Genomic DNA, 24,140 nt, shown 5'->3' with positions numbered 1-24,140 from the left:
TGATTTAGTTATGATACCAGGCAAGACAAATGGAGAAGTCTTGCATGATATCTTGTAAGTTATGAAATATTTGAGTGCCACAGTCCAAATGCAAGTTGCTAGCTGTTACTCTGAAAATAAGGGCTTTTTTTTTGTTTATTTTTTGGCAGAAATGTCAGTGAGTTAGATTATAAATAGGGACATGCCAGATTTCAAAACTATAATCTAAAATCTGAAGAAAATTATGGCCAAACTCAAAAGTCAGATCAAAGTTATGGCCAAATTAAGTGAGATTAATTTTTTTAATTTTTCTTTTAAGATTTTATTTATTTATTTGACAGAGGGACATAGCGAGAGAGGGAACGCAAGCAGGGGGAGTGGGAGAGGGAGAAGCAGGCTTCCCCCGAGCAGGGAGCCCGATGTGGGACTCGATCCCAGGACCCTGGGATCATGACCTGAGCCGAAGGCAGACGCTTAATGACTGAGCCACCCAAGTGCTCCTAAGTGAGATTAATTTTTAAAATGAAGAGTAGTTCTGAGAAATCTTAAGAAGAAGGTATCTGCTAGAGAAACAAGCAGACACTGAAAGCTTTCTTCTTAACTTGACAGGAATCAAAATCTCTGTTGTATTTATTAGTTAGAAACCCTTGCCTTTCACATTTTGTCTAAGTTATTATGAACCATTATATGTTTATGTTGGATGGTGTCATAGTAGTGAGAAGCCAAAGTGGCTTATAAAAAAGAGGCTTTCGGGAAATTAGACTAGCTTATTTTGTTTAATAACCCAGCCCAGAATTATAAGAAAGAAAATTTGACTCTCTATTTTTTTCTCTTTTTTAGTTGATTTTCAAGGGGAAAAAAAAAGCTCATGGGTTTTATTTTAATCTGTAAAAGTTGAGTGGTATTGATAAGTACTTCAGCACTTTGAATGAAAGGACTTAATCGTTGAATGGATTACTGGATTATCTTACCATAATCATTAGATTTTACGAAATGTTTCTGCCAGGTTTCAGGATCATGTTAACATTCTAACTGAAGCCTGATTTTTAACTAAGAAATCTTATCTGAAACTAGGAAACCCATGGAAATGTGGTCTAGTCTCATGAAGAAATGCCTACATTTAATCAAGCTTTTTGAAAGATATTTTAGTGTGCAAAATAAAAGTTCATATTCAAGTATAAGAATGTTCAAGTTCATATTATTTTATTTAACAAAATGCTATCCAGAGTTTAACCATGCCATGGGCACTGTTCCCAGTTCACCTGCTCCTGATTCTGTGGTCTCATCATGAAACTCATATGATCTTGATAATAAGAGCTTGGACAACTAAATCGAGACTAGAGATAAGCAGACCCAATTCCTCAAATTGACACCAAACATGTCACGGTAAATCTCCTAGCCATGACAGGACTTTGTATTTCTTCCTCTCAGAGCACATGACTGATGTCCAAACTAAGACTGAATCCCCAAGCAGATGGGCATGCCTGCTCAAGAGCACTTCACCTTGCTCACCCAGTGGCAGTGTGACCTCATGATTAGGCATCTAGCCTTTGGAGCCAGCCTGCTTGGGTTCTATCTCTTAGCAGTATGTAACTCAGCCAAGTTGCTTAACTTTTCTGGGCCTCAGTGTCCTTATCTGTAAAACGGGCATTATGACAATAGTGCTTGCCTCCGTGGGTATTGTGACAGTGAAGGAGTTAATACATGTAAGTCACCTAGGACTGGATCTTGGCATGGAGTGAGTTCTAGATAAAGCTTCGCTATTATTACATTATTGCACGGGTCTGCAATTAGTCCCTGAATCCTTCGGAGATGTGGTAAGTTTTAAAAGTGAATTGAATTTACTCGTGATAGAGTCATTCCAGCTATGCATAGCTAAAATCTAACTTTGCAATTAACATTCGTTTTACATGGGGTCTGAGAGTTGAAGGCTATGGTCTTCCTAACAGCCCCCTTGAGGTAGCCTTCTTACTCATAGTTTCCCTCTATGCTCCTGAACTCCTTAGAAAAACTGCCCTTTTCCATCCAAACTGATCTGAGTCCCTACAGGGACTTATATTGGAGGAGCTGACATGCTGGGGGAACCTGGTTTTGGACAAGACTGTGTCACATTCTGGACCATAAGCAGAGCCTTTACAAACCTCTGTAAAGTCTGGCTTACTTCTCATTGCTTGCCCCCTCATTCGTTTTTGGAACTCTTTGCACAAAAGCTGCCAAAGCTGGATGAGCTCGTTTAGCTAGTGTTTGCCAAATGAAATGTTGAGAGATATCTGGAAAGGCAGACTCAAGGCCCCAGGACTTCAAGATCACTGAGAACCCAATGAGTAATAATATAAGGGCAGTAAACAGCAAGCATTATTTAGCTAAAGAAACTGATGCTAAAATAAGGGGAGATGGTTTGATTGCTTCATCTAGAGGGATTACTCAGTGTTGTCCTTATGTTTAAATATTTATGTACCAAGGTCAAGAATTCTCGGGACATGATGCACCAATATTTTTGAACAAGTCATGAATTATGACTAAAAATCAAGTTTCAGTGTGGGTGGAGTGATGAATTGCAGGATGCCTTTGAGTGTCTCCCCTTCAAAAGGAGAGAGTGCGTGCACCTGAGGAGACTTCAGGGGCAGAAATCACAAGAGTTGGAAACTATTCTTAGCTCAGCCATGGACTTGGAGTTCATTCCCTTCCGTCCTTCAGTTTGGGTAAGCATCAATTACTTATCTAAAGTTTATAATAAAAACTTTTCCATACATATAATAAGAAAAGTACCAGTAATTGATGTTTAGAGGAAATGTGCTTTCTTGAAGTCTGTTTAGGGTTGTTGTGTCTATTGTTCTATTTGCTAGTTTCTGTATTAGCTCAATCCCTTCCCTGACTTTTTAAGAAAAAACCATCTAGTTAAATGATTCTCTTGGTGAAAGGAAAAAGAAAAACACGTAATATTTTTCACAGACCTCCGACTATTCTCAGAGAAACTCTGGTGAACCTTGGGGACAAGTGGAAGCGGGGACACATTTTTGAGGGTTTGGCGTTGTGTCTAGGGCAATTACTTAATGATTAACGCTCGACCCGTCACTTTCCTATATTTTGAGTTGTTCTGTGATGACTATGTGTGTGTACGCCTGCATGTGGGTCACACAGGCATGCAGGCAGCCCCCAGCCTGTGTGGCTCTCTGTGGTTTTACCTTGGCATTTATAACATTGTATTTTCCAGGGTCTGTTGAATTTTATAGCTTTAATTTGTTTCAAAAATAGAAACTAGTTTTCTTTCCTCCTAATTCAGCTTCTTCCAGTACATTCTCATGATACTATGAAATAGGGTGACTACTGTAAGCCCTACTTGGCCCAAAGTTTCAGTAGGAATAAATGCAATGTTTCATGTCTGAAATCCTGCTGTTATACATATTTATACCTAATAAATACCTGTTGATTGATTAGTTCTCCTGCAGGGGTATTGAATAAGTAAAAATCATGACAATAAATATTTTGCTTGTGATTTTGTATGATTTATGTTTCAGTAGAGACATTGAAACTCTATCCTGCTGTAAACCATCAACCTCCTAGGGGAGACCTTCACCATCATATGTCACGGATTCACCTTGAATAATCTCAACAATCAATCACCAACACTTGCTCTGGATTGATAAGCTGAGAATGAGACTTTGGGTCTTGGCACTTTTAACAATTCTCGTACATTCCACAGCAGCTAAGTTTAGTAAGTACTGCTTTTCAACTAAAATTGTAAAATTTTAAAATTAAGTAATTCCAAAAACACTTGACTTTTTTTTTTTTTAAAGATTTTATTTTTTATTTGAGAGAGATAGGCAGCACGAGCTGTGGGGAATGGCAGAGGGAGAAGGAGAAGCAGACTCTCAGCTGAGCAGGGAGCCCAACGCAGGGCTCGATCCCAGGACCCCGAGATCATGACCTGAGCCAAAGGCAGAGGCTTAATATAACCAACTAAGCCACCCAGGCGCCCCATCATTTGCCCTGTTTTAAACTGTTTGCTTCTGGTTGTTCCTGGAAAATTCATTTACGCTCTGCAGTCATTCTTTATCATTAATCTGTCAGGACAGATTCTTCACAACAAATATATCATAATTTTAGTTTTACCTATTTAAATACATCAAAATTTAACCTGCTGCCTGCACATAGAAGAGAGAGAGATGTGGCTGCTTTCTCACTAAAGCAATGTCGGAGGGTTAGCTCCAAGTTGATGCACTAATCTGTGGTACCCAGTAGAACATTTCATAGAAGATCTTCATCATTTACTATTCTTTCTCAATGAAAGTGTCACAAAAATGGTCCTTTCTATATTTAATCCTAGAAGGATAGAATATAAGAATTATAATGTTGTTCTATGATCATTTCAGGATCCCATTTATGCTTTGTTTGTTTGTTTGTTTTTTGTATCTGCAGGCAAATCATCCTGGGGCCTGGAAAATGAGGCTTTAATTGTGAGATGTCCTAGGCAAGGAAAGTCTCGATACCCTGTGGATTGGTATTACTCAAAAACCAACAAAAGTATAACCACCCAGAAAAGAAATCGTGTATTGGCCTCGGGGGAACGTCTGAAGTTTCTCCCTTCCAAAGTCAATGATTCTGGAATTTATACTTGCATTATCAGAAGGTATTAACCAGGCAGCCACCATAATCTTCAGCTTGTTCCCTTTTCTTTGATAATTGATGGTGTGAGCTGTCCTTCCTTTCCTTTCCTTTCTAGACCTTTGTGGGACAGCTGAATTTCTAAAGTGGTTTGAATAGAAGAGTACTTCTAGGAACACCAACAGGTTGGGGTTGCATGATTATGAACTACTTAGAGGTAGAATGGCAAGAATTAATTTGTAGTCCAATTAGAAAAAGACCTAGATTTCCTAGTGACCAAGAGAACTGAGAACAATCACTCACTTTGGCTGGAAGTAAGAACAAACCAGCAAAAAGACCCAGTAATCTAGATGTTGGGCATCAAGGAGGCCTGTAGTGGGTGCAAAAGGGCTCTCACCAGTGCCTTAAACCTGAGAGGTAAGCTGAAGAGGGTTGTATAAGATTGTGTGCCTGCAAATTACTTACCCTACATATATATTGTTAAATGTTTTGATCTTGTCCCTGTATTTGGTACATACAATATGTCAGATGAACTACATCAAGATGCAGGATGTGTATAGTTAGGTGCCTAGGTTCTGAGGTCAGACCAGTTTTAGTTTCAAATTCATGTTCTGTCACTAGTTGGCTGTGTGATGCCAACAAGTGACTTCTCTGTCCCGCTCTGTCCTTATCTGTAAAATACATATGATAATATAGCCTACTTCAAAGCATCCTTATGAGAATAAAATAATGAAATGTTAGCACCATGAATGGTACATAGAAAGCTCTCAATAAATACCACTTATCTTTGTAATATCCTTGGCATGAAAAGGAGATCTAGTGTATAAAGAAATGGCGAGGGAGTCATTTTCAGGGCTACCACAGGGGTTATGTTTTATCTCAAATGCAACACAAAAAGTATTTAAAACTCTAGATTTTTATAGATGTTTTTAAATAAGAAAACAACCCCTGTACATCAGTTGTTTGAAGAAAAAAAAAAGGAGTATTAAGTAAAAGCTTAGAATTGGATGAAGTCATTTCATTTCATAATCCTGAGTAACTTTTTAAATCGTTTGACTTATTTTAATAGTCCTACCTTCAATAAGATTGGATATGTAAACGTCACCATATATAAAAAACAACCAGAATGCAATATTCCAGATCATCTGATATATTCAACAACATGTGGATCAGAAAAAAATTCCAAAATATATTGTCCTACAATTGACCTCTACAATTGGACAGCACCTGTTGAGTGGTTTAAGGTAAAAGGACATTTGGGGGAAATGGATGAAAATTACACAAAACAGGTGCAAGTAAAGAGTCACTGAAAATGGAATGGAATTTTTCATTGCAGAATTGTAAAGCTCTTCACGGGCCAAGGTATCACATACACAAGACCTTTGTGCTGATTGACAATGCAACTAGCAAGGACGCAGGTTATTATACGTGCAAATTTATGCACAATGAAAATGGACTCAATTACAGCGTGACGGCAACCAGATCATTCGTCATGAAAGGTAAGCTACTGAATTTAACAAAATACAATATTTGAAAAAAAAATAATGTGGGAGGAATTGTGCCCTTCTTGTTGATTTTCCTAGACTGCAGACCCCCTTATCTGCAGGGGATATATTCCCAAACTCCCAGTGGATGCCTGAAATAGGGGATAGTACTGACCTTATATATACTATGTTTTTTCCTACCCATACATACCTATGATAAGGTTTAATTGATAAATTGGACACGGTAAGAGATTAGGAACAATAACTAATTATAAAACAGAATGATTACAACAAAATACTGTAATAAAAGTTACCATAGATCTTAGCAAACTCAGCATATGATGTTTTTGTCTTTCCTTATTAAGTCAAGAGCTTTTACCTTTTCACCTCAAGGAAGTGCTCAATGGCCTCTCTCTGGCTTTTCTGCATTGCCTGCATCATTACTCTTGTGCTTTGGGGGCACTATTAAGTAAAATAGTGTTACCTGAACACAAGCAGCGGGATACCGTGACAGTCTGCTCATAACCAAGATAGCTATTAAGTGGCTAAAGGGCATGTGGCAGATAGAGTATGGATCTGCTGGACAAAGGGACGATTCATTTCCTGGATGGGACAGAGTGGGGCACTGTGAAATTTTATCATGATACTCAGAACAGTGAGCAATTCAAAATTTATGAGTTGTTTATTTCTGGAATTTTCAATGTAATCTTTTCGGACTGAGGTTGACCGTAGGTAACTGAAACCCGGAAAAGTAAAACCGGGGATCAGGGGCATGACTATACTTCATGGTCCTCCCTGAGATGTCCTCCAGCTTCATCTCATCTTGCACATTCTCTACAACAGAGCAAAGAGCTTTTTTAAATGTGCTATCAAGATCTCAGGAATTTTAGAGGGAGTTTACACTACTAATCTAAAGCCAAATCTGTTCTCTCCTCTATGACTTAAACTTTTCAAAGATGGCATGATCTGAATCCTAACTTAATAAACTTTTTTTTGGATGGCAACATAAGTATTCGCCGAGCCAGATTAACTTTCCTTCTCCCAATTTGTTGTCAGAAGTTCTATAAGTAGAAAAAAATCTATTTAATCTCTAATATAACTAATTGGATTAGAAATTTAGTGCAAAGTTCTATAAAGGGATAGATAGATATTGTTGGGTGGTTTTTAATTGTCAACCCAAAGTTATCAGGAGGCAATAAGTAAGCAAGACTGTTTATTTGGGATCAAATAATTGCAATTTGGGGTACACAGATTTGGGTAGCAACCCAACTAGTGTCCCACTAGGGAGCAAAGTCGGGGGATTTTAAAGCAAAGAGGGAATGCATGTAGACATCGTTTACAAATAATTCTAATGGGTATTAGCAGTAGAAAGCTAACCTTCATTTAATATAATTGGTGACTAAGGCTATCACAAGCAAGTCTCTTATTGTACCAAGTTGCAGATGTTTGGGCTCATTCTTGGAATATTTATAGTCTCACTAGTTCAAAAGTTCATGGTTCTACCAGTGAGGACATGGGGCCCATCTCCTTAATGGCCTCCTGGCTCCATTTCAAAACCTCTTGACGTAAGTGACACCATTCCATTTCACCTTTCACACAATCCTGGCTTGCAATACCTTCTACATTATCAATGACCTCAAGTAGATAATTTGATTCTAAAGAGTGTTTTTCAAATGTTAAAGTCTATAAAACCTATTGGTGGTGAAATACCTCACCACCAAGGGTATCAAATCTATAAGGAGTCAGGGTTTCCTTAGCATCACACTATTCTGAAATAAATGAGAATCAAGGGGTGTAGAAATGCAGCAGTCCTCCAGAAAACCCCCTTCACTGTCTCTAGGCATCAGTGCCACAGAATTTCCACAATGGTGAAACTCTGTGAGCGGAAGTGTGGACCTATATATTTATCATGGTCATAGGGCTTTTTTTTTTTCATTCAACAAGCATTTGTTAAGTACCTTATATATGCTGTTGTTTCATGGGACTGTTGAAATCTTCCTTCCTGTAGTGCTGTGCTTATTCTGTAGAACTGTGGTTTTCTAGCAATTGCCAGGTCATGTAATTTATTTAATGTGTTGGATTAACATTTGTTTTAATGATATAAAAGAGAATAGGAAATATGAAAGAGTATCATAGGTAGTAAGGGAAAGTATTACTTGAATGTTTTCTTTTTCGTTTGTGTGTGTGTGTGTGTGTGTGTGCATGTATTTGTTGCTGTGTGTCATTGTCAGAAAAATTTGAGAAACATTGCCATGAAATAGGATAGAAATATGAAAACACAAGCTTTATAATAATCACCATCCAATGCTATCTTAATATTTATATTCTCTTTGTCTTTGATTTAAGAGGAGGAAAGCTTTTCTTGGTTTCCAGTAATTATAGCCCCTCCGCAAAATGAAACAAAAGAAGTGGAAATCGGTAAGAAAACTTTAAGAATGCTATACATATTACCTGGAGAATCCTTCCATATGACTCTTGATCTGAATTCCCCAAGCATGGGTCAGGCAGTTAACACGATGGATCTTGGGGATTAAATGAAATGTGATGTGTGGAAATATTCACCTGGGCACTTGCTAATATTAGGAATACCCAGCACTTACATTTGTATTGTACTTGTAACTCATGGTGCTTTCACACGTACATTTTACTTCATTCTTACTTCTCTCCAGGAGGTAGACATTGTTCCCAATTTATGCTTGTGGATACTTAGGCTCAGGTAGGATCAATGACATGCTCAGGGGTGTGACTAATCTATGATAGAAGGATAAGAACCCAGGCTTTCCGACTCTGCTCATCTCTGTGTTCTCTGGTTCCCCACCAGAAATGAGATACAGCTCAAAGTTCTTGGCCTATAAGATAAGTCCCTTCACGACCTGGTTCTCACTACATCCTGGCTCATCCGCAGCTGTTAACCCCACCTGCCCCGTGTCCCCACCACGCTGACCCCGTCACAGTTGTCACACTCATTAAGGCAGCATTTCCACATTCTTTCTTGCTTTTGTCCATGTCGTTCCTCCTTCTCATCTCTCAACAGTGAGCTCAAATACCACTCCCCAATGCCACCCTCCTTGCCTGCCATGAGAACCTCCATCCGATCAGGTCCAAGGAAACCATTTTCGCGTATGGCATGGCAGTCCTGCTCCCTAGAATGACTTCTCCCTCTGTATTCCCAAGTCACTTGTCAGTTTTTCTATAGAAGACTAGAATACCTTGTATTTTAATCATTTGAGTGTGCTGTTGTCACCTTCTGAGACACTCTGCATTCCTCACCCCTCTGCATACTTCTGGACCCAGGAACCAAGGGCTCAGTAAGGGATGGCTAAATGCATGTCCCCAGGCATGAGGGCAGCCCCCATGCTTTCAGCTCAGGGCGGAGGAAGCCTCAAGTAAAAGGAGTTGTAATAATGGAGAGTGCTCTTGAACGATTCAATACTGGGATTATAGCTGGGTCCAGCAAAACATAGTTTTACCAACCAAGGAGCTTCCAGAAAGATGAAGAGAATTCAGTAAAAGGAGAAAGATGTGGAAGAAAGAAGTTACAAAGAAATTCCAATTTAGATTAAAAAGAAGCCCTACCTTATAATCTGGGATTGATGAAGCCAGAGTTATTTACCTCCTTAGTTTACGCAGCAGATGAGAGGCAAGTGGGAGCAGAGCTTCCTCCAAACTGAACGAAGGGGGTGGAGGCAAGGCGAGGGCCTGGGACAGAGAGGGAGGTGCTAACGATAAGGGAGGGGAATGGAATCAGTTCCCGGCACACACCAGATGTTCAATGATTTTTTTCACATTGAATGCACTACTATTGGCAGAACTGAATTTTACCAGTGAATTTCTTCACTTCTCACCTAGGAAAACCAGCAAACATACTCTGCTCTGCTTGTTTTGGGAAAGGCTCTCGGTTCATGGCTGGTGTCCGGTGGAAGGTGAACGGAACCATAGTTCAGAACTTTGGTGAAGCAAGAATTCAAGAGGAACAGGAGAAAAGTCAAAGGTATTTTTTTTTAATTTTTTTTTATTTATTTGAGAGAGAGAATGAGAGAGAGAGAGAGAGAGCACATGAGAGGGGGGAAGGTCAGAGGGAGAAGCAGAGTCCCCGTTGAGCAGGGAGCCTGATGTGGGACTCGATCCTGGGATTCCAGGATCATGACCTGAGCCGAAGGCAGTCATTTAACCAACTGAGCCACCCAGGTGCCCCCTTTTATTTATTTATTTATTTATTTATTTATTTATTTATTTGAGAGAGAGAATGAGAGAGAGAGAGAGCACATGAGAGGGGGGAAGGTCAGAGGGAGAAGCAGACTCCCCGCTGAGCAGCAAAGGTATTTTTATATTGAGGTTAAAGCATCCCCTTTTCCTCCCACACAATTCGCAACAGCAAAGTAAGCATTGAAAGTAACATGTCCCCTTTTTAATTTTAGCAGTGAGCTGACTTGTCAGAACACCATTTTAAGAATAGATGATGTGAGAGAGGAGGATTTGTCCCTGAAGTATGAATGTCTGGCTCAGAGTTTGCATGGTTCGATACGGCACACCATAAGACTAAAGAGGAGAAGTCCAAGTAAGGAGTGTTCCTGAGACTTTGGTCACCCGAGTTAGCTGCATGAACTGTAAGCTGAAATCATTTTCTTAGAGAACAATGTGTTGGAGTGTGGCTCTCAAGACAATGGAAGTGGCCCATCTCGTAAAATGTGCTTCTCCTCTTAAGAACACTGACCATTTGTAGTATGGTTTCCCTAGTTGCTTCTCTACAGCTTTACTTTCCCCTTCTTCCTCCCCTCACTCTTCTCCCTTCTCCCACCCCTTCTCCTCTCCTGGCTTCACAGTATCCCATTATACATAGAAACCATCATTTATTTCACCAAATACATTGTTTGGCTACATGTCTTTCTTTTTCTGTCTTTTTAAAGATTCAATGTATTTAAACTAAAAAAAGAAAACACAACCTGTTCACCCACTTCTCCCACGCCCACCCCTATCTCTGGTAACTACCAATCTAAATGTAGGTAAAACTCATAGGAAGTCTGGTAGTTCAGCTCATTTCTTTACTATATCTGTTATTCAACATGCAATTCAGGTATCACCTTTTGTGAGGAGACTTCCTTGGCCACCAGTTTGGAGTCTATATTCCTTCCCGGTGTTCCTGTAGGGCCCTGTCTCTATCTCTACACTCATCACACTTAAAAAATCTGAGAGTCTGCTGAACGTGACTCTAAGCTCCATGAGGGCATGGACGGCGTCTCATCCACCTTCGTGGCCTCCGTCTGTAGTGCAGTGCCTGGTACCTAGCCTGCACTCAATAACAATTTGTTGAATGAATAAATGAACGCATACCAAAGTTATCAAGGAAAATGATTTTTGTACATTTCCATTGCTCTAGCTATAAGGCCTAATTATTCAACAAAGCAACAGTTTACATTTATGTTTGTTAGGGTGGATAACCTTCCCAGTAACTTGGAAAGGCCAAATTGGTTAGTTTTATCTGAATCTAGCATGCCTTTAATGACTTCATTATAATTTGATGCAATAAAATATAATTATAACAAAAATAGGAAACTGACTACTCTTCAGTAGATCACGTTCAGACACTATATATCATCTTTTAAAATGTAACATTCTCTTTCACAAATAATCAGCAGCATACGGAAGCAAGGTGGAGAGAATGATCTGTCTTGGGTACAGGTAACAAGAAGACACATTGTAAAGAATCTGAAACAGCAATAAGACCATCTAAGAGTCATTGTGCTTTTTTAAAAAAGATTTTATTTATTTATTTGAGAGAGAGAGTGAGTGAGTGAGAGAGTGAGAGAGAGAGCACGAGTGGGGGAAGGGGCAGAGAGAGAGGGAGAAACAGACTCCCCTGCTAAGCAGGGAGCCCGACACGGGGCTTGATGCAGGGGCTTGACCCCAGGGCCCTTGGGCTCAACTCCAGGACCCTGGGATCATGACCTGAGCCGAAGGCAGATGCTTAACTGACTGAGCCACCTGGGCGCCCCAAAGTCATTGTGCTTTTAATCATCACCTTACCCAGACATCACTAACCAGTGTCAGTGATGACATACTCCTCCTCTGGGGGGGAAGACTGCTTCTTCCTCCCACTCCCTTGGTATGTCATTGCATGCAATGATGTCAACAAAAATAGTTTTACAACCATTTCCTTCCTGAGCACCTGTCAACTTCCTCCCCCATTTGCATTTCCAGGCAAAGACATCTTGTTTGTTAGGTGAAGCACTGAATCCAGTATAAATGGGTGGGGAGAAAAATATGGTATTTTTACACTTGTCACTCCATGCACAACTACGTGGAAATTATTTAATGTGTTTGTCACGTAGCCAAAGGGAGAGTTAAGCCCTCAGTTTATACCCCTAAGTGGGATATGCCCAGATTGATTTGGATAAACACACAGAGGTACAATGTGATGAAAAAAAAATTGGGAGTGATAGATAAGCAGACCACCAATTTGATGTGTTCATGTTAAGTCTCTGCCTGAGGTGGTGCTTGGAATTTTTCCTTTAATTTAGACTTAAACCACTGATTTATAAGTTTTTATCAAACAAACAGAATCATGACATTGAGTGCTATCGAGTTCCATGGGTTGCCAGGTTTCTACCAGTAATAATGGAGTCGCCCCAGGACATATGGACCACATCATAATGTAATATCACGGCAGTCTGGTGGTGGTAGCTGGCACAGTGGATCCCCAAGGAGAGGGGAAGCTGTGCCCCGCCCCTCGCCTCCCGCCCCCCGTGCCAGAGCTGCCATTGCCTCGATGTCCCCATGCCTTGCTTACGTTGTCACTTTATGAATGTTCTCTGATGACCTGTGTATTGGAATTGTTTTCATGTTACATGTACTTCGTGACTTTTTTCCTTCTAGTTTATTTGTATGTGCTACCCTTCCCCTGGTTTTCTTCAAATAACATGGTTACACTCTGTTTTGACAACTGTGTACATTAAACAAAAACTATTGCTACAGCAGTTTAATTGTCACAGTGAATTCCTTTATTTCTCATCACAAAATAAATTACATTATCTCGAATTTCAACAACAAGAACTTTAAAAGCTTATGTTCCCATGATTAAATAAATATTTGACACTCATAATAACAGTAGTACACATTTATTCATTGTTTCCTTTGGACCTGTCTAAATATTTTCCATTTCATTTCTTATTTATTTGATCAATATTCCACGAGGAAGAGACTGTTACTATCATCCAGTTTTGCAGATGAGGAAACTGAAGCAAGAGGAGGTTGAAGAACTTACCAAATTAGAGTTAGAGCCAGGACTCAAACTTAGGCAGTGTTTTCCTGTTTATAAACACTTTCAGAAAGTATTTAATGTTTAGTTACATTAGTTACAATAACATACAGAGTTATTTATACAGATATAAAGTCATGAACAGAAAGATATTGAACTTCAACTTTCTTTACTGTCTTGGATTAACTTCTTTCCTCCCAGTGGAGGCAGCCAGCCATATGTGCAGTTACTTCACCAGAAATGTGGGTTCCAGAGGGTATCCAGATAGGACTTTTATTTTATTTTTTTTAAAGATTTTATTTATTTACTTGACAGAGAGAGCGAGAGAGCACAAGCAGGGGGAACAGTAGAGGGAGAGGGAGAAGCAGGCCTCCCGTGGAGCAGGGAGCCCGACGCAGGCCTCGATCCCAGGACCCTGGGATCATGACCTGAGCCAAAGGCAGATGCTTAACCACCTGAACAACCCAGGTGCCCCCAGATAAGACTTTTAGAGAGAGTGACCTGGAGGCAAATCCTGTTGAAATGCTTTCCTTAGGGAGTATTTATCATTTAAATTGATGACAGTGCAGATAGTAAGCTCTCTGCCAATTTCCAGTAACAGGCCTCCTCCATCGCCCCCTGGTTTTGAATCTCTTCACTTTGGCCATTCTTGATTCACAGGGCTAGATACTCAGGATGCTGATGAGCTATGGGAGGAATCTGTGAATATGGATGAATGATTTTCTATGGAAAGACTGGGACCCCCTTGCTTTGAGACTTCAGACAAAAAATGCAGGGAGAACGCTATAAGAGACAAATCTCCTTTGAGATTCTCGTCATGGTCATCTTTAAGTGGAACTACTTGTAAGAGGATAGTTAATTCTAAAGAGAGAAGAAACTTAAGACAGCCAAAAATACCATTAATGAGTACAACTCTTGTATTCAATTTGTACATATCCGTTACAAGTCCTTGAAATCGGGAACCATCTCGTGTATGCACTTTGCGCAACAGTGAGTACGGGACACAGTTCAGTGATGAGAAGAGGGGTGTGTTTAGAACCTAGAACCCCAGTAATCTGACTTCTCCATCAATTATGCTTTAGAGACTTACACGGCCCCTGTCTCTTCCCTGCTTTCCAATGCAGTAAGACCCCAAGACCTTTTGATTTGTTCTCCTTAATGCCCCAACACCAGGTGTATCCGTTCCTTTCTCATTATTACATGAGTTTGAACCCTCCTTATCTTTCACCACAAGTATTGCAGAAACTTCCCGTCCATTTTCCTCTAAGTAATTATGGTCTCTTCTCACAGAGACAAATATTCCCCTACCTTCAGATTAATCTTGCTTGTCAACCCCTTTCATTGTTAACACCCCACTCAACACTTCTCAGTGGCTCCCATAACCTTCCCGAATAAAGGGAAAATGCCTTAACGGGAGCCTCAAGTCTGGTCAGAACCTAACCCTGACCCACATTTCTTATTGTGTCTTCCACTAATTCCACACACTAGATTACTCTAGTTCCTCAGAGAACACACCACATCTCTGCCCTCGGTCTCACAGCAGCCCCTCTTGCCAGGAGTACATTTTCCTTGTTTTGCGGTTCTATAATACTTCCCTCCTCCTGCAGGAAGGCTCCACTGCCCAGCCTGGCATGGAGGGAGCACTCCTAAAAGCCTCTGCCAGCTCAAATTACATGTTTACCTCCTATCTTAGTGAAGTTTACATTTGCCTCGACACCTTTTATGCTTTGAGAATCCCCTACAATGCCTAGCCTGCTGCCTTACCCAGAGTAGGCGCTCAACAAATGTTCACTTAGTGATTCTCAAAGCAGTCATGAAAATCCCAGGTAGGCATCTCTTGTATGAGTCTCTTGTACTCCCAGTGGAGGTCGGCAGACATGCATTTGTTTATTTTACCTTGTTCTAGTAATAATAGTGATCATTTTTGTCTTCCCCTTATCTTTTGAATAGATGACCAGCAAAGCATCTACTACATACTGGCGGGATTTAGCACCTTGTTAATGCTAATCAATGTCATGGTGATAACGCTGAAAGTGTTCTGGATTGAGGTTATTCTGCTCTGGAGAGAGATAGCTAGACCTTACAAAACTAGGAATGGTAAGTGGCAAGTTTCACCTTTTTCTTCAAAAGAAAAGGATCCATAATGGCTGTTGGTTACTTGTCTGTTGATCTCTTAATAGCTATGCTACTAAACCCAGATTTTGCTTGCTAACATATTGTTGGCAGATCTTTTTGTTTTTCAGTCCACTTTGAGGCCGTTCTCTAGCCTTTTTTGTTGCTCCTTATGGTTCTGAGATTCATCTCAACAGCTCAAATTTCTTCCCCAATAGGCTTGCTGTTCCTACTAAATCAAGAACAGAATCAGCCCAAGCCCAGAAAAGTTTAAACATTTTGGAAAATGTGTATTGGTAAAAATTTATGGAATTCAAAACATTAACAAAAGTGTTCCTGCTTTCCAGATGTGAACAGCTTAGAAAGGGCCATCAGAATGCAGGTGTATTTTACCAGAAAGCCCACTCCATAAAGAGTCCTACCTATGTACATGAGTATACACATGAAAGAATACATTTATGCCTGCTAAATCAGACAACATTCTTTCCTTTGGAAGCAGATATACTTTACATTTTCCATATGGTCCAATCAACTAGGGCTAATTATTTGATTCTCCTTTCGCATTTTCACTTCCTAGGTTAGGGGAAAACAATAGCTAAAATTGAGATCTACTCCAAACAACAGAAGACTCCTTATCCATGACAATAAATATTTACCAATAAATTGTAAATTAAATTTGACAATATGGTCTGTGCTAAACTGGACTGGCTCTTGCCTATTCTCTACCATTCAGTCTGAGGCAGTAAAGGGGGGAAATTTGGGATTAAGATTGATTTTATGATAATATTTGGTAGTGGTAGATTGTTGTCACCATCTCTGGATTTTAGAATATTTTGGGAGATAGGATACATGCACCAACAACAATAAAATTCAGTGAAGAATGTCTAGGAAGAGTCAAATGGGAATTTTCAGAGCCAAGTAATAAAGTTGTACTTCTTGACCTCATTTTCAGATGGAAAGATCTATGATGCTTATGTCGTCTATCCACGGAACTATAAAAATAGTCCCAAGAGGGCCAATGCCGTGGGGCACTTTGTTCACCAGATTCTGCCTGATGTTCTTGAAAATAAATGTGGCTATAACTTATGCATTTATGGGAGAGATCTGCTACCTGGAGAAGGTAAAGCCATCAACATACATTAAGGACAGAAATTCACATTTATCAGAAGGCCAAGAGATAGGTGCTCTTATCCCTATGTTGGGGATAGGACAATCATTATTCCAGGTCTTAAGACCAGAGTTTTTAAATATTTCTCCAGAAGAAGGAGATATTTATTCTTGTTCCTCTTGCTCCCATGGCCAACCTGATCATGAGGTCTTCACAAGAGTATCAGTGATGTGAAGACACAGCTAGGTGGATTGAGCAAGGCACTGCCCTATTTGACCTCCCATGTCCACCACTAGGATAACTGACATATATCTTAATTCTCTCTAGATGAGCCAAAAGAAGACTCAAAAAACAAAGAATTTTGTTCTAATATCCAGAGGCATTGGCTAAAATATTTGCAAGGATTCAGAGAGTCTTTATGATTTTCCTTGTATTGGAGAAACATTGCAAATGTATATTCTCACAACAACCACTAGAGCTGTCTTCTGTTTCTTAGTATTCCTAGTCGATTTCATGTACCTTTGACAGTTTGTCACAATTCTGGCCTCTCAGTAGCTGTTCTCCTCCTCCCTCTATATTTATGTCAAGTACCCATGAGCCGTCCTTATAGCTCTTCTCGAATTCCTCAGAGAGCAGGAAGTGTTTGGAATGTGAGTGAAGCAGGAGCATCATGAGGGTAAGTCCACTAAAGTTAATGCTTAGTAGACTGTGAATTTAAACTGGCATTTCCACTGCAAAGAGGGATTCAAGCATCTATAGATTTAAAGGAACACACAGCAGGTGAATCTGGTTTGTCCTGGAATATTTGGGCAATGTTAATCATCCCACAATGGTAGGGGAGACTTGTAAAATGAACAATTCAGGAAAATGGAATCCAAGTTTTCTCTAGAGGCTTTCTTTCTCCTCCAGATCTCCCTCCGGCTACTCATTCCAGGAGAGAGAAATGAGTAGCAGTGCTCAAATGCTCTTTTCATGTTACACAACTGCTCAGGAAGCTGGAGGGACCCCAGCTGTTTGCAATGTCACACCACCTGCCATATCTGGCTGCAAACTCTTCATCACTTTTGTCTCAGATCCATCGCCCTCATTTCTAGTTCTACCTCCCTCCAGCCCAACGTGAATGCCAGCTCGCTGAGGCCCAAGCTTGCGTGGCTTGCATTGTGCTGTTTTTCACTGGGGAACGTTCCCACGTCCCCTCCCTCAAGGATGTCCTCTGACCTTACTTTAACCAAAGTAAGATCAGATCTAACAAAACAACATCCAACTTCATTCGTCCCTTCGGAAGAGTTCATGACTGACTGCATCAGTGTATTTCTTCCCATGATAGTTACCTTCCGGAAGTTTGCTCCTTCAAATCCACTCTGCGCCCCGCTCCATCCAGTGGCCCTGTGGGGCTGGTCATTATGGAATCCATCACGCCCCTGCTGGGTTTGGCTGATGGAAGCACTGGCAGGAGTTCAGAGGCAGACATCCCGTGAGGTTGCCAGGGTAGCTGGGCTCTTCTTTCCTGGGACACGGGCTTCTTTAGCTGCCTTTATATTCATTAGCTTCCATAACTGTTTCCTCCCCTTCACACCTGGAGGAGGGTAATGCCTCCCTGTTATTTCCCCTGCTGGGGTCCTGAGGCACCTCTCACTGATTTCCCTTGGCTCTGCCCACATCTTTTATAAATTGTCCTTTCATTAACCTCTCTTAAGTCAGTCCTTTTGAGTGTGTCAAGTTTTCTGTTAGGATCCTGAGGTCTCTACCTGGCACTATTCGACATTTATTTCCCTAGTTCACACTACAAGGTTTGGCAGTCTTTCAGCTGCCACCCTCTGAGATTATCTGGAGTGGTTTCATTCATGGTTGCGTTTCTTTGTTGTCTCTGTTCCCTCCTTGCTGTGAGAGCTGAATATTTTACACAGTCTTTCTAAGTCTGCCCAGAAGTTACCTGCCATCACTATGGAGTTGATGCTATATAAACTCTAACTTGATAAGGGGATCTGGTCTTCCTTAAGATTTTTCTAGTCTGGATCAAATCAGCTTCTCAAATAGAGATATTGGGGAATGACATGACTCCAGGACACCCTTAGAGACTTTAATCAGTTCAGAGGAGCAAGGGTTCCTAAGAATGAAAGTACTAAGCCCTTGTAAAACACATAAGCTAATATTCTAAGAAGATAATATGTAGCTAATGAACTTGAATTCTAATTCTCCCACTAAATATCTCTACGTAGCTGCCATTTAACTCCAAGGACTCTGTTTTAGTTAGGACTGATCTACCTGGGAAGGAAGAGGGGCTTGGGACTGATGTGCTCACAGCAAGAGGGGTAAGTCGAACATAACAGGTTGTCCATCCAAGCCCATTCCCCCTTTCCTGAATAAAGAACTGATCAGTGTCAGAATGTCCTCCCAGACTGAAACCATAATGTTTTGTTTTGTTTTTTAAGTTCAGAACATTTATGATCAAAGCATTAGACTTAAAAATGCAGCAACAGGAAATGTGATCCTTGTCTTTTATTTCCAGATGCAGCCACTGCAGTGGAAAGCAACATACGAAAGAGTCGGCGGCAGATTTTTATCCTGACTCCTGAGATGGTGCAAAGCAGGGAGTTTGGCTACGAGCAGGAGATCGCCTTGCACAGCGCCCTTATCCAGAATGACTCCAAGGTGATTCTTATAGAATTGGAGGCTCTGAGCAAGCCCGGTGGACTGCAGTTTGGGGAGCTTCAAGATTCCCTCAAGCATCTCGTGGAAGTGCAAGGTACCATCAAGTGGAGGGAAGACCACATGGCCAACAAACAGTCCCTGAATTCCAAATTCTGGAAGCACGTGAGGTACCACATGCCTGTGCCATACAAACTGCCAGGGAAGACAACCAGTTTGGCTTCCCTGAGTGCCCAAGGGCAGTAAGGTTTGCTTTGATGTGTTGATAATGCACCCGATTTCCATTGACCTGAACTCTTCCTCTCTGAATGAAGCCACTGGACAGGACACCGGAGCAGAGCCATGAGGAGTGGGGATGTCGAGTGTGCAGGCCTCCAGTTTCATCTAGCAACTTTACTTCCATTTTCCTGATTCTGGGGGGATGCAAAATGTCCAGAAATTTTTATCCTCCATCCCCCTCTCTTCACCCCACTTTTCCTTCCTTTTCTCCTTTTGCTGGTTTTTCTCCATGTGGCCTAGGATCTTTTCATTATGCTTTTTTCCTCTTTCTCTCTCTTTCCTGTTCTCCTGCTCTTGATCCCTTGTCAATATTCTACATGTGGAACTTTGGAACTTCAAACTGGAAGTGTTAGAGCTAAATTTTCATGTAACCTTGAAGAACACTCAGATTCCCACAAGCAGAATATTAGCAGTGCATCTCGTTCCCAACAGACCAGAATTTATTACATTTTATTTGACTGGATGCTAGGTTTTATCATCCCAATGTTGTTGATGTTATTGGAGGGACATACCCGGTTACCATTATAATCAAGTTTTTGCGGTTCTAAAATTTCTTACAGAGATGTTCATTCTCTTTAGAAATATGTTTTTTCTCACTCTAAAAGTTACAGAAGAACAGAAAATATGAAAGAAGAAAACAGCAAAAATTATCAATAAATCCATCATCCTAAGATAATGACTTTTAAACGTGGTAAATTTGTATTTGAAAAAAATTTGAATTTGTGCTGAAACATACCATTTATGTAGCTGAGCTCACACAACATGTAGTTTTACATTTTTTTCTATTTTCTATCATGATAAAAATATTTGATATGTCACTTAAATTTTAACATTTTAAATATTCATAGAATTCTATTTCATGGTTGTGCCACAGCTGATGTGCCTCATTAGTTATCGTTGTATATCTGAGCTGTGTTGAATTTAAATGGCCATCATTATAAGTAATTCTTCAATGACCATGTCAGTATATCTTAGATTTCCCAATTATAAGTTTTTTTTTTTCAATTTGAGGAATTGGTTTGTTGTGACCTTTCTATGAAATCAGTAGGGCATTTTGGCAGAACCATTTGGCAAAAGTGAAGGTAAGCTGCACGGTCAAGTCCACTCCCATTAATTCCCTAAAGGAGTTCAAATGCCCTCAGGGGCCACAGAGTCCCACTGTGGATCCAGAACTCAGCAGTGTCTTCTCGGCCTGGGAGTCCTGTCAGAGTTCAGATTTTACAAGTGGATGGAGATCCTACCCTCAGCTGAGCTGCTTTAAAAAGTATATGATTTGGGTTTCTTTTTTTTTTTTTTAAGATTTTATTTATTTATTTGACAGAGAGAGAGAGAGAGCAAGCACAAGCAGGGGGAATGGCAGAGGGAGAGGGAGAAGCAGGCTCCCTGATGAGCAGGGAGCCAGACATGGGACCTCTATCCCAGGACCCTGGGATCATGACCTGAGCCAAAGGCAGACGTTTAACCTACTGAGCCACCCAGGCGCCCCTATGATTTGGGATTTAACTGCAAAAGAAAACTACACACCAGACCCTCGGCAAAGAGTGTAATTTTGAACTGTCATTCAATGCCTGAAAAGAAATTTCTGTAAGGCTGCCTAGAGGATCTGTAGTTACCCATCCCTCTATATACGGTATAATCTAAATCTATACTCCCCAGATTAAGGTTGCCAGATAAAATACAAGACATCAGTTGAATTCAAAGAATGAAATTTCATCTGAAATTGATCTGAAATTCAAATTTAGCTGGGACTCTTCTATTTTTATTTGCTAAATCTGGTTCCTCTACTCTGGTTGGTTATTGTGCTTTTATATGGTGATATTTGATTTTATTGAACTACTAAAACAATTAGCCTGTGGGAAGGATGCCCTCTAGTTGATCAGTTAACATCACATAATTTGGAATCAACAAGCCATCCTCTGCTATCAACCAGCTGTGTGACCGTGAGTAATACCATCAGGAAGAGATGTGCCTTTAATCCTGCTTCCCCACCCACCAAGACTTACAGACCTTTTTTTGATCTGTGGACATAGAGAATTTTGGAACTGATTTTATTTTCCTCTTTACTTTAGCTACTTGAACGCATAGAGCCAAATTTGGGCTCTTTCTCCAGCAAGTATGTAGGATATAACAAGGAAGTTCTAATAATCTCTTCCCTGTTTTTGACATATTTTATTTTTAAATATATTTTAACTGTCTATATTGTAAGCTGCTTTGCAAATATTTAGCGCTTGCATTTTTTGAACACGAGCTGAATATCTCCTTGAGAAGGGCAGGGAGAAGAAAGGCTGTAGAGGGGTACACAGGGGAATCAGGCACACTCCTTATTGACCTTATGGGGTTTGAATCTACTGAGGAAACCCAGAGGGAGGAGGGAAACACTTCACAGAACCCAGACAGAGCCGGCCCCAGGGCAAACTCGGACATTGCTGAGCTCTCTTCTCCAGCACTTCTTTTCCCAAACCTACACATCACCTCCCAAGTTACCTGAGCTTCAGTTTCTGCAACTAAAACGTGGGAGGATGGAGGAGAAGAGCTTTGAGGGCTTTCTCAGCTCCAGGAGGCTGATTCCAAGTGCATGCTCACAGACAGGCTGCAGAACCGCCAGAAGTCTGGCTTCTCTGGCACCACTGAGCTCTCCTGGTTTCTTCATCTGTGCGGTGAGAGTAACAGATGCTTCACCTACCACACAAGGTAGCATGAATAGAATGAACTCAGCCAAAACCAATGGGGTGTCTACCATAGGACCCTGGTAAAAATTCTGGTGAATTATAAAAACACAAGGAATTGCCCTTACTCTAGTCAAATTTGCATACGATAAAATGTAGATCCTAAGTTTGACGAGTCTTGACAATAACACATACCCGTGTAGTTGCCATCCCAGTAGAAATATTTCCATCAGGGGAGCCTGGGTGGCTCAGTCAGTTAAGCATCTGAGTCTTGATTTTGGCTCAGGTCATGACCTCCTGGGTCATGAGATCGAGCCCCAACGTCAGGCTCCCCAGTCAGTGGGGAGTCTGCTTGAGATTCTCCCCCTCTCCCCCTCTCCCTACTCATGCCCTCTCTCTCTAAAATAGAGGGATAAATAATAAATCTTAAAAAAAAAAAAAACAAATATTTCCATCACCCCCCGGGAAAGTTCCATCCTGCCATTTCCCAGCCAATCCCTCCCCTTCCTCAGAGGCAAACAATGTTCTGATTTCTATCTCCATGGATTAATTTTGTGAGATCTTGAAATTTCTACCAATAAAGTCAGACAGGGAGCACTGGGACTCCCTACTTCCACACAACATAACGTTTTGGAGATGCATCCATGTTTTGCATGTGTCCATACTTTGTTCCTCTGTGTTACTGAGTTGTATCCCATTGTGTGGCTGTACACAGTTTAACCTCTCCCTAGTGATGGACGTATGGGTTGTTTCATGTGGTACCTATCGTGAATATGGAGACTGTGAACATTCTTGTGGACATGTGCTCTTATTTCTCTTGGCTTGATACCGAGGAGTGGTCCCTTTTAGGAAATCGTCAAATTGGCAAACTAATTGTACCATTTTACTTTTTCTCCAGTCATGTACAAGACCGCTCTTGTTCCAACTCCTCACCGATGATTGGTACTGTCAGGTTTCTTTGAATTTTAGTTATTTCAGTGGGTGTTAAAAGAATCTCATTGTGGTTTGAATTTGCAGTTGTCTGATGATTAATGATGTTGAAACTTTTTCATGCTCTTATTCACCAGGAAGATTCATGTAACACTCAGTGAAAGTAAAATCTTCTACGCATTTTAAAATTGTGTTGTTTCTCATGTTGTTGATGTGTGGAAATTTTTTATATATTCTGGATACAAATTCCTTTTCAGATAGATGTAAGGTGACAATTTTTCCAGGTTTACCTTCTTACCTCTTCATTTTTTTAATGGTATTAGCAGATGTTTTTAATTTTGATAACACTAAATTGATCAGTTTTCCTTATATGGTTAGCGTTTTCTGTGTCTTATCTAAGTTTTTTTTTTTTTTAACTTCAAGGTCTGGAGATATTCTCCCGTGTATCTTTATGAAATATTCATGGTTCCAGATTTTATATTTAGGTCTATGGTGGGGTAGATCTATGATATTTGCATATAGGATGAGGTAAGTGTCAACCTTCATTTTTTTTTTCTCCCATAGAGATGCCAGTTGCTCCACAACACTTGTGAAAGACTTCTCTTTCTTTATTGAATTGACATGGTGCCTGGTCAAAAATCAATAGGCTATATATGTGTGGGTCTATTACTCTACTTTCTATTATTTTCCATTTATATGCTCATGCAAATATCACACTGTCAAGATTAGTGTTGCCTTACTCAATAAGTTGGCATAAGTCCTCTAACTTTGTTCTTTTTTCCCAAGATTGTTCTAACTATTCTAGGTCATTTGCATTTTCACATAAATTTTAGTAACAACTTCTCAATTTTTTTTGAAAATTCCTCCTGGGATTTGGATTGCATGAGAAATATAGACTCTATAACCTATAGAGCCTAAAATGTATAGACTCTATAAACTCCACAGTTTGTGCAGAATAGATATCTTAACAATGAATCTTCCAATCCATAAACATGGTATATCCCTCCCTTTTTATGTCTTTTCATTTCTCTCGGCAGTATTTTGTAGATTTCATGGTAGACATCTTGCACATG

The 24,140-nt window shown here is 40.3% G+C and overlaps 1 protein-coding gene across 1 annotated transcript in view; it reads left to right on the top strand.

Moving 5' to 3' along the window:
- IL1RL1 (interleukin 1 receptor like 1) overlaps positions 1-23,255 on the top strand; it is a 42,924-nt gene extending 19,669 nt beyond the window's left edge. Inside the window, exons 2-12 of the mRNA XM_078056720.1 lie at positions 2,442-2,681; positions 3,498-3,694; positions 4,399-4,609; positions 5,654-5,828; positions 5,921-6,083; positions 8,415-8,486; positions 9,918-10,059; positions 10,487-10,626; positions 15,274-15,420; positions 16,388-16,555; positions 19,053-23,255. Coding sequence (XP_077912846.1) covers positions 3,634-3,694; positions 4,399-4,609; positions 5,654-5,828; positions 5,921-6,083; positions 8,415-8,486; positions 9,918-10,059; positions 10,487-10,626; positions 15,274-15,420; positions 16,388-16,555; positions 19,053-19,438 — 1,665 coding nt within the window. The 5' untranslated portion in view covers positions 2,442-2,681; positions 3,498-3,633 and the 3' untranslated portion in view covers positions 19,439-23,255. The remainder of the gene's footprint in view (positions 1-2,441; positions 2,682-3,497; positions 3,695-4,398; positions 4,610-5,653; positions 5,829-5,920; positions 6,084-8,414; positions 8,487-9,917; positions 10,060-10,486; positions 10,627-15,273; positions 15,421-16,387; positions 16,556-19,052) is intronic.
- The last annotated feature ends 885 nt before the right edge of the window (positions 23,256-24,140 follow it).

Source organism: Halichoerus grypus, chromosome 10 (genome assembly GCF_964656455.1).
Source record: "Halichoerus grypus chromosome 10, mHalGry1.hap1.1, whole genome shotgun sequence".
NCBI lineage: Eukaryota > Metazoa > Chordata > Mammalia > Carnivora > Phocidae > Halichoerus > Halichoerus grypus.
Note: the sequence above shows the minus strand (reverse complement) of the source record. Positions and strands in the feature narration are given on the sequence as shown.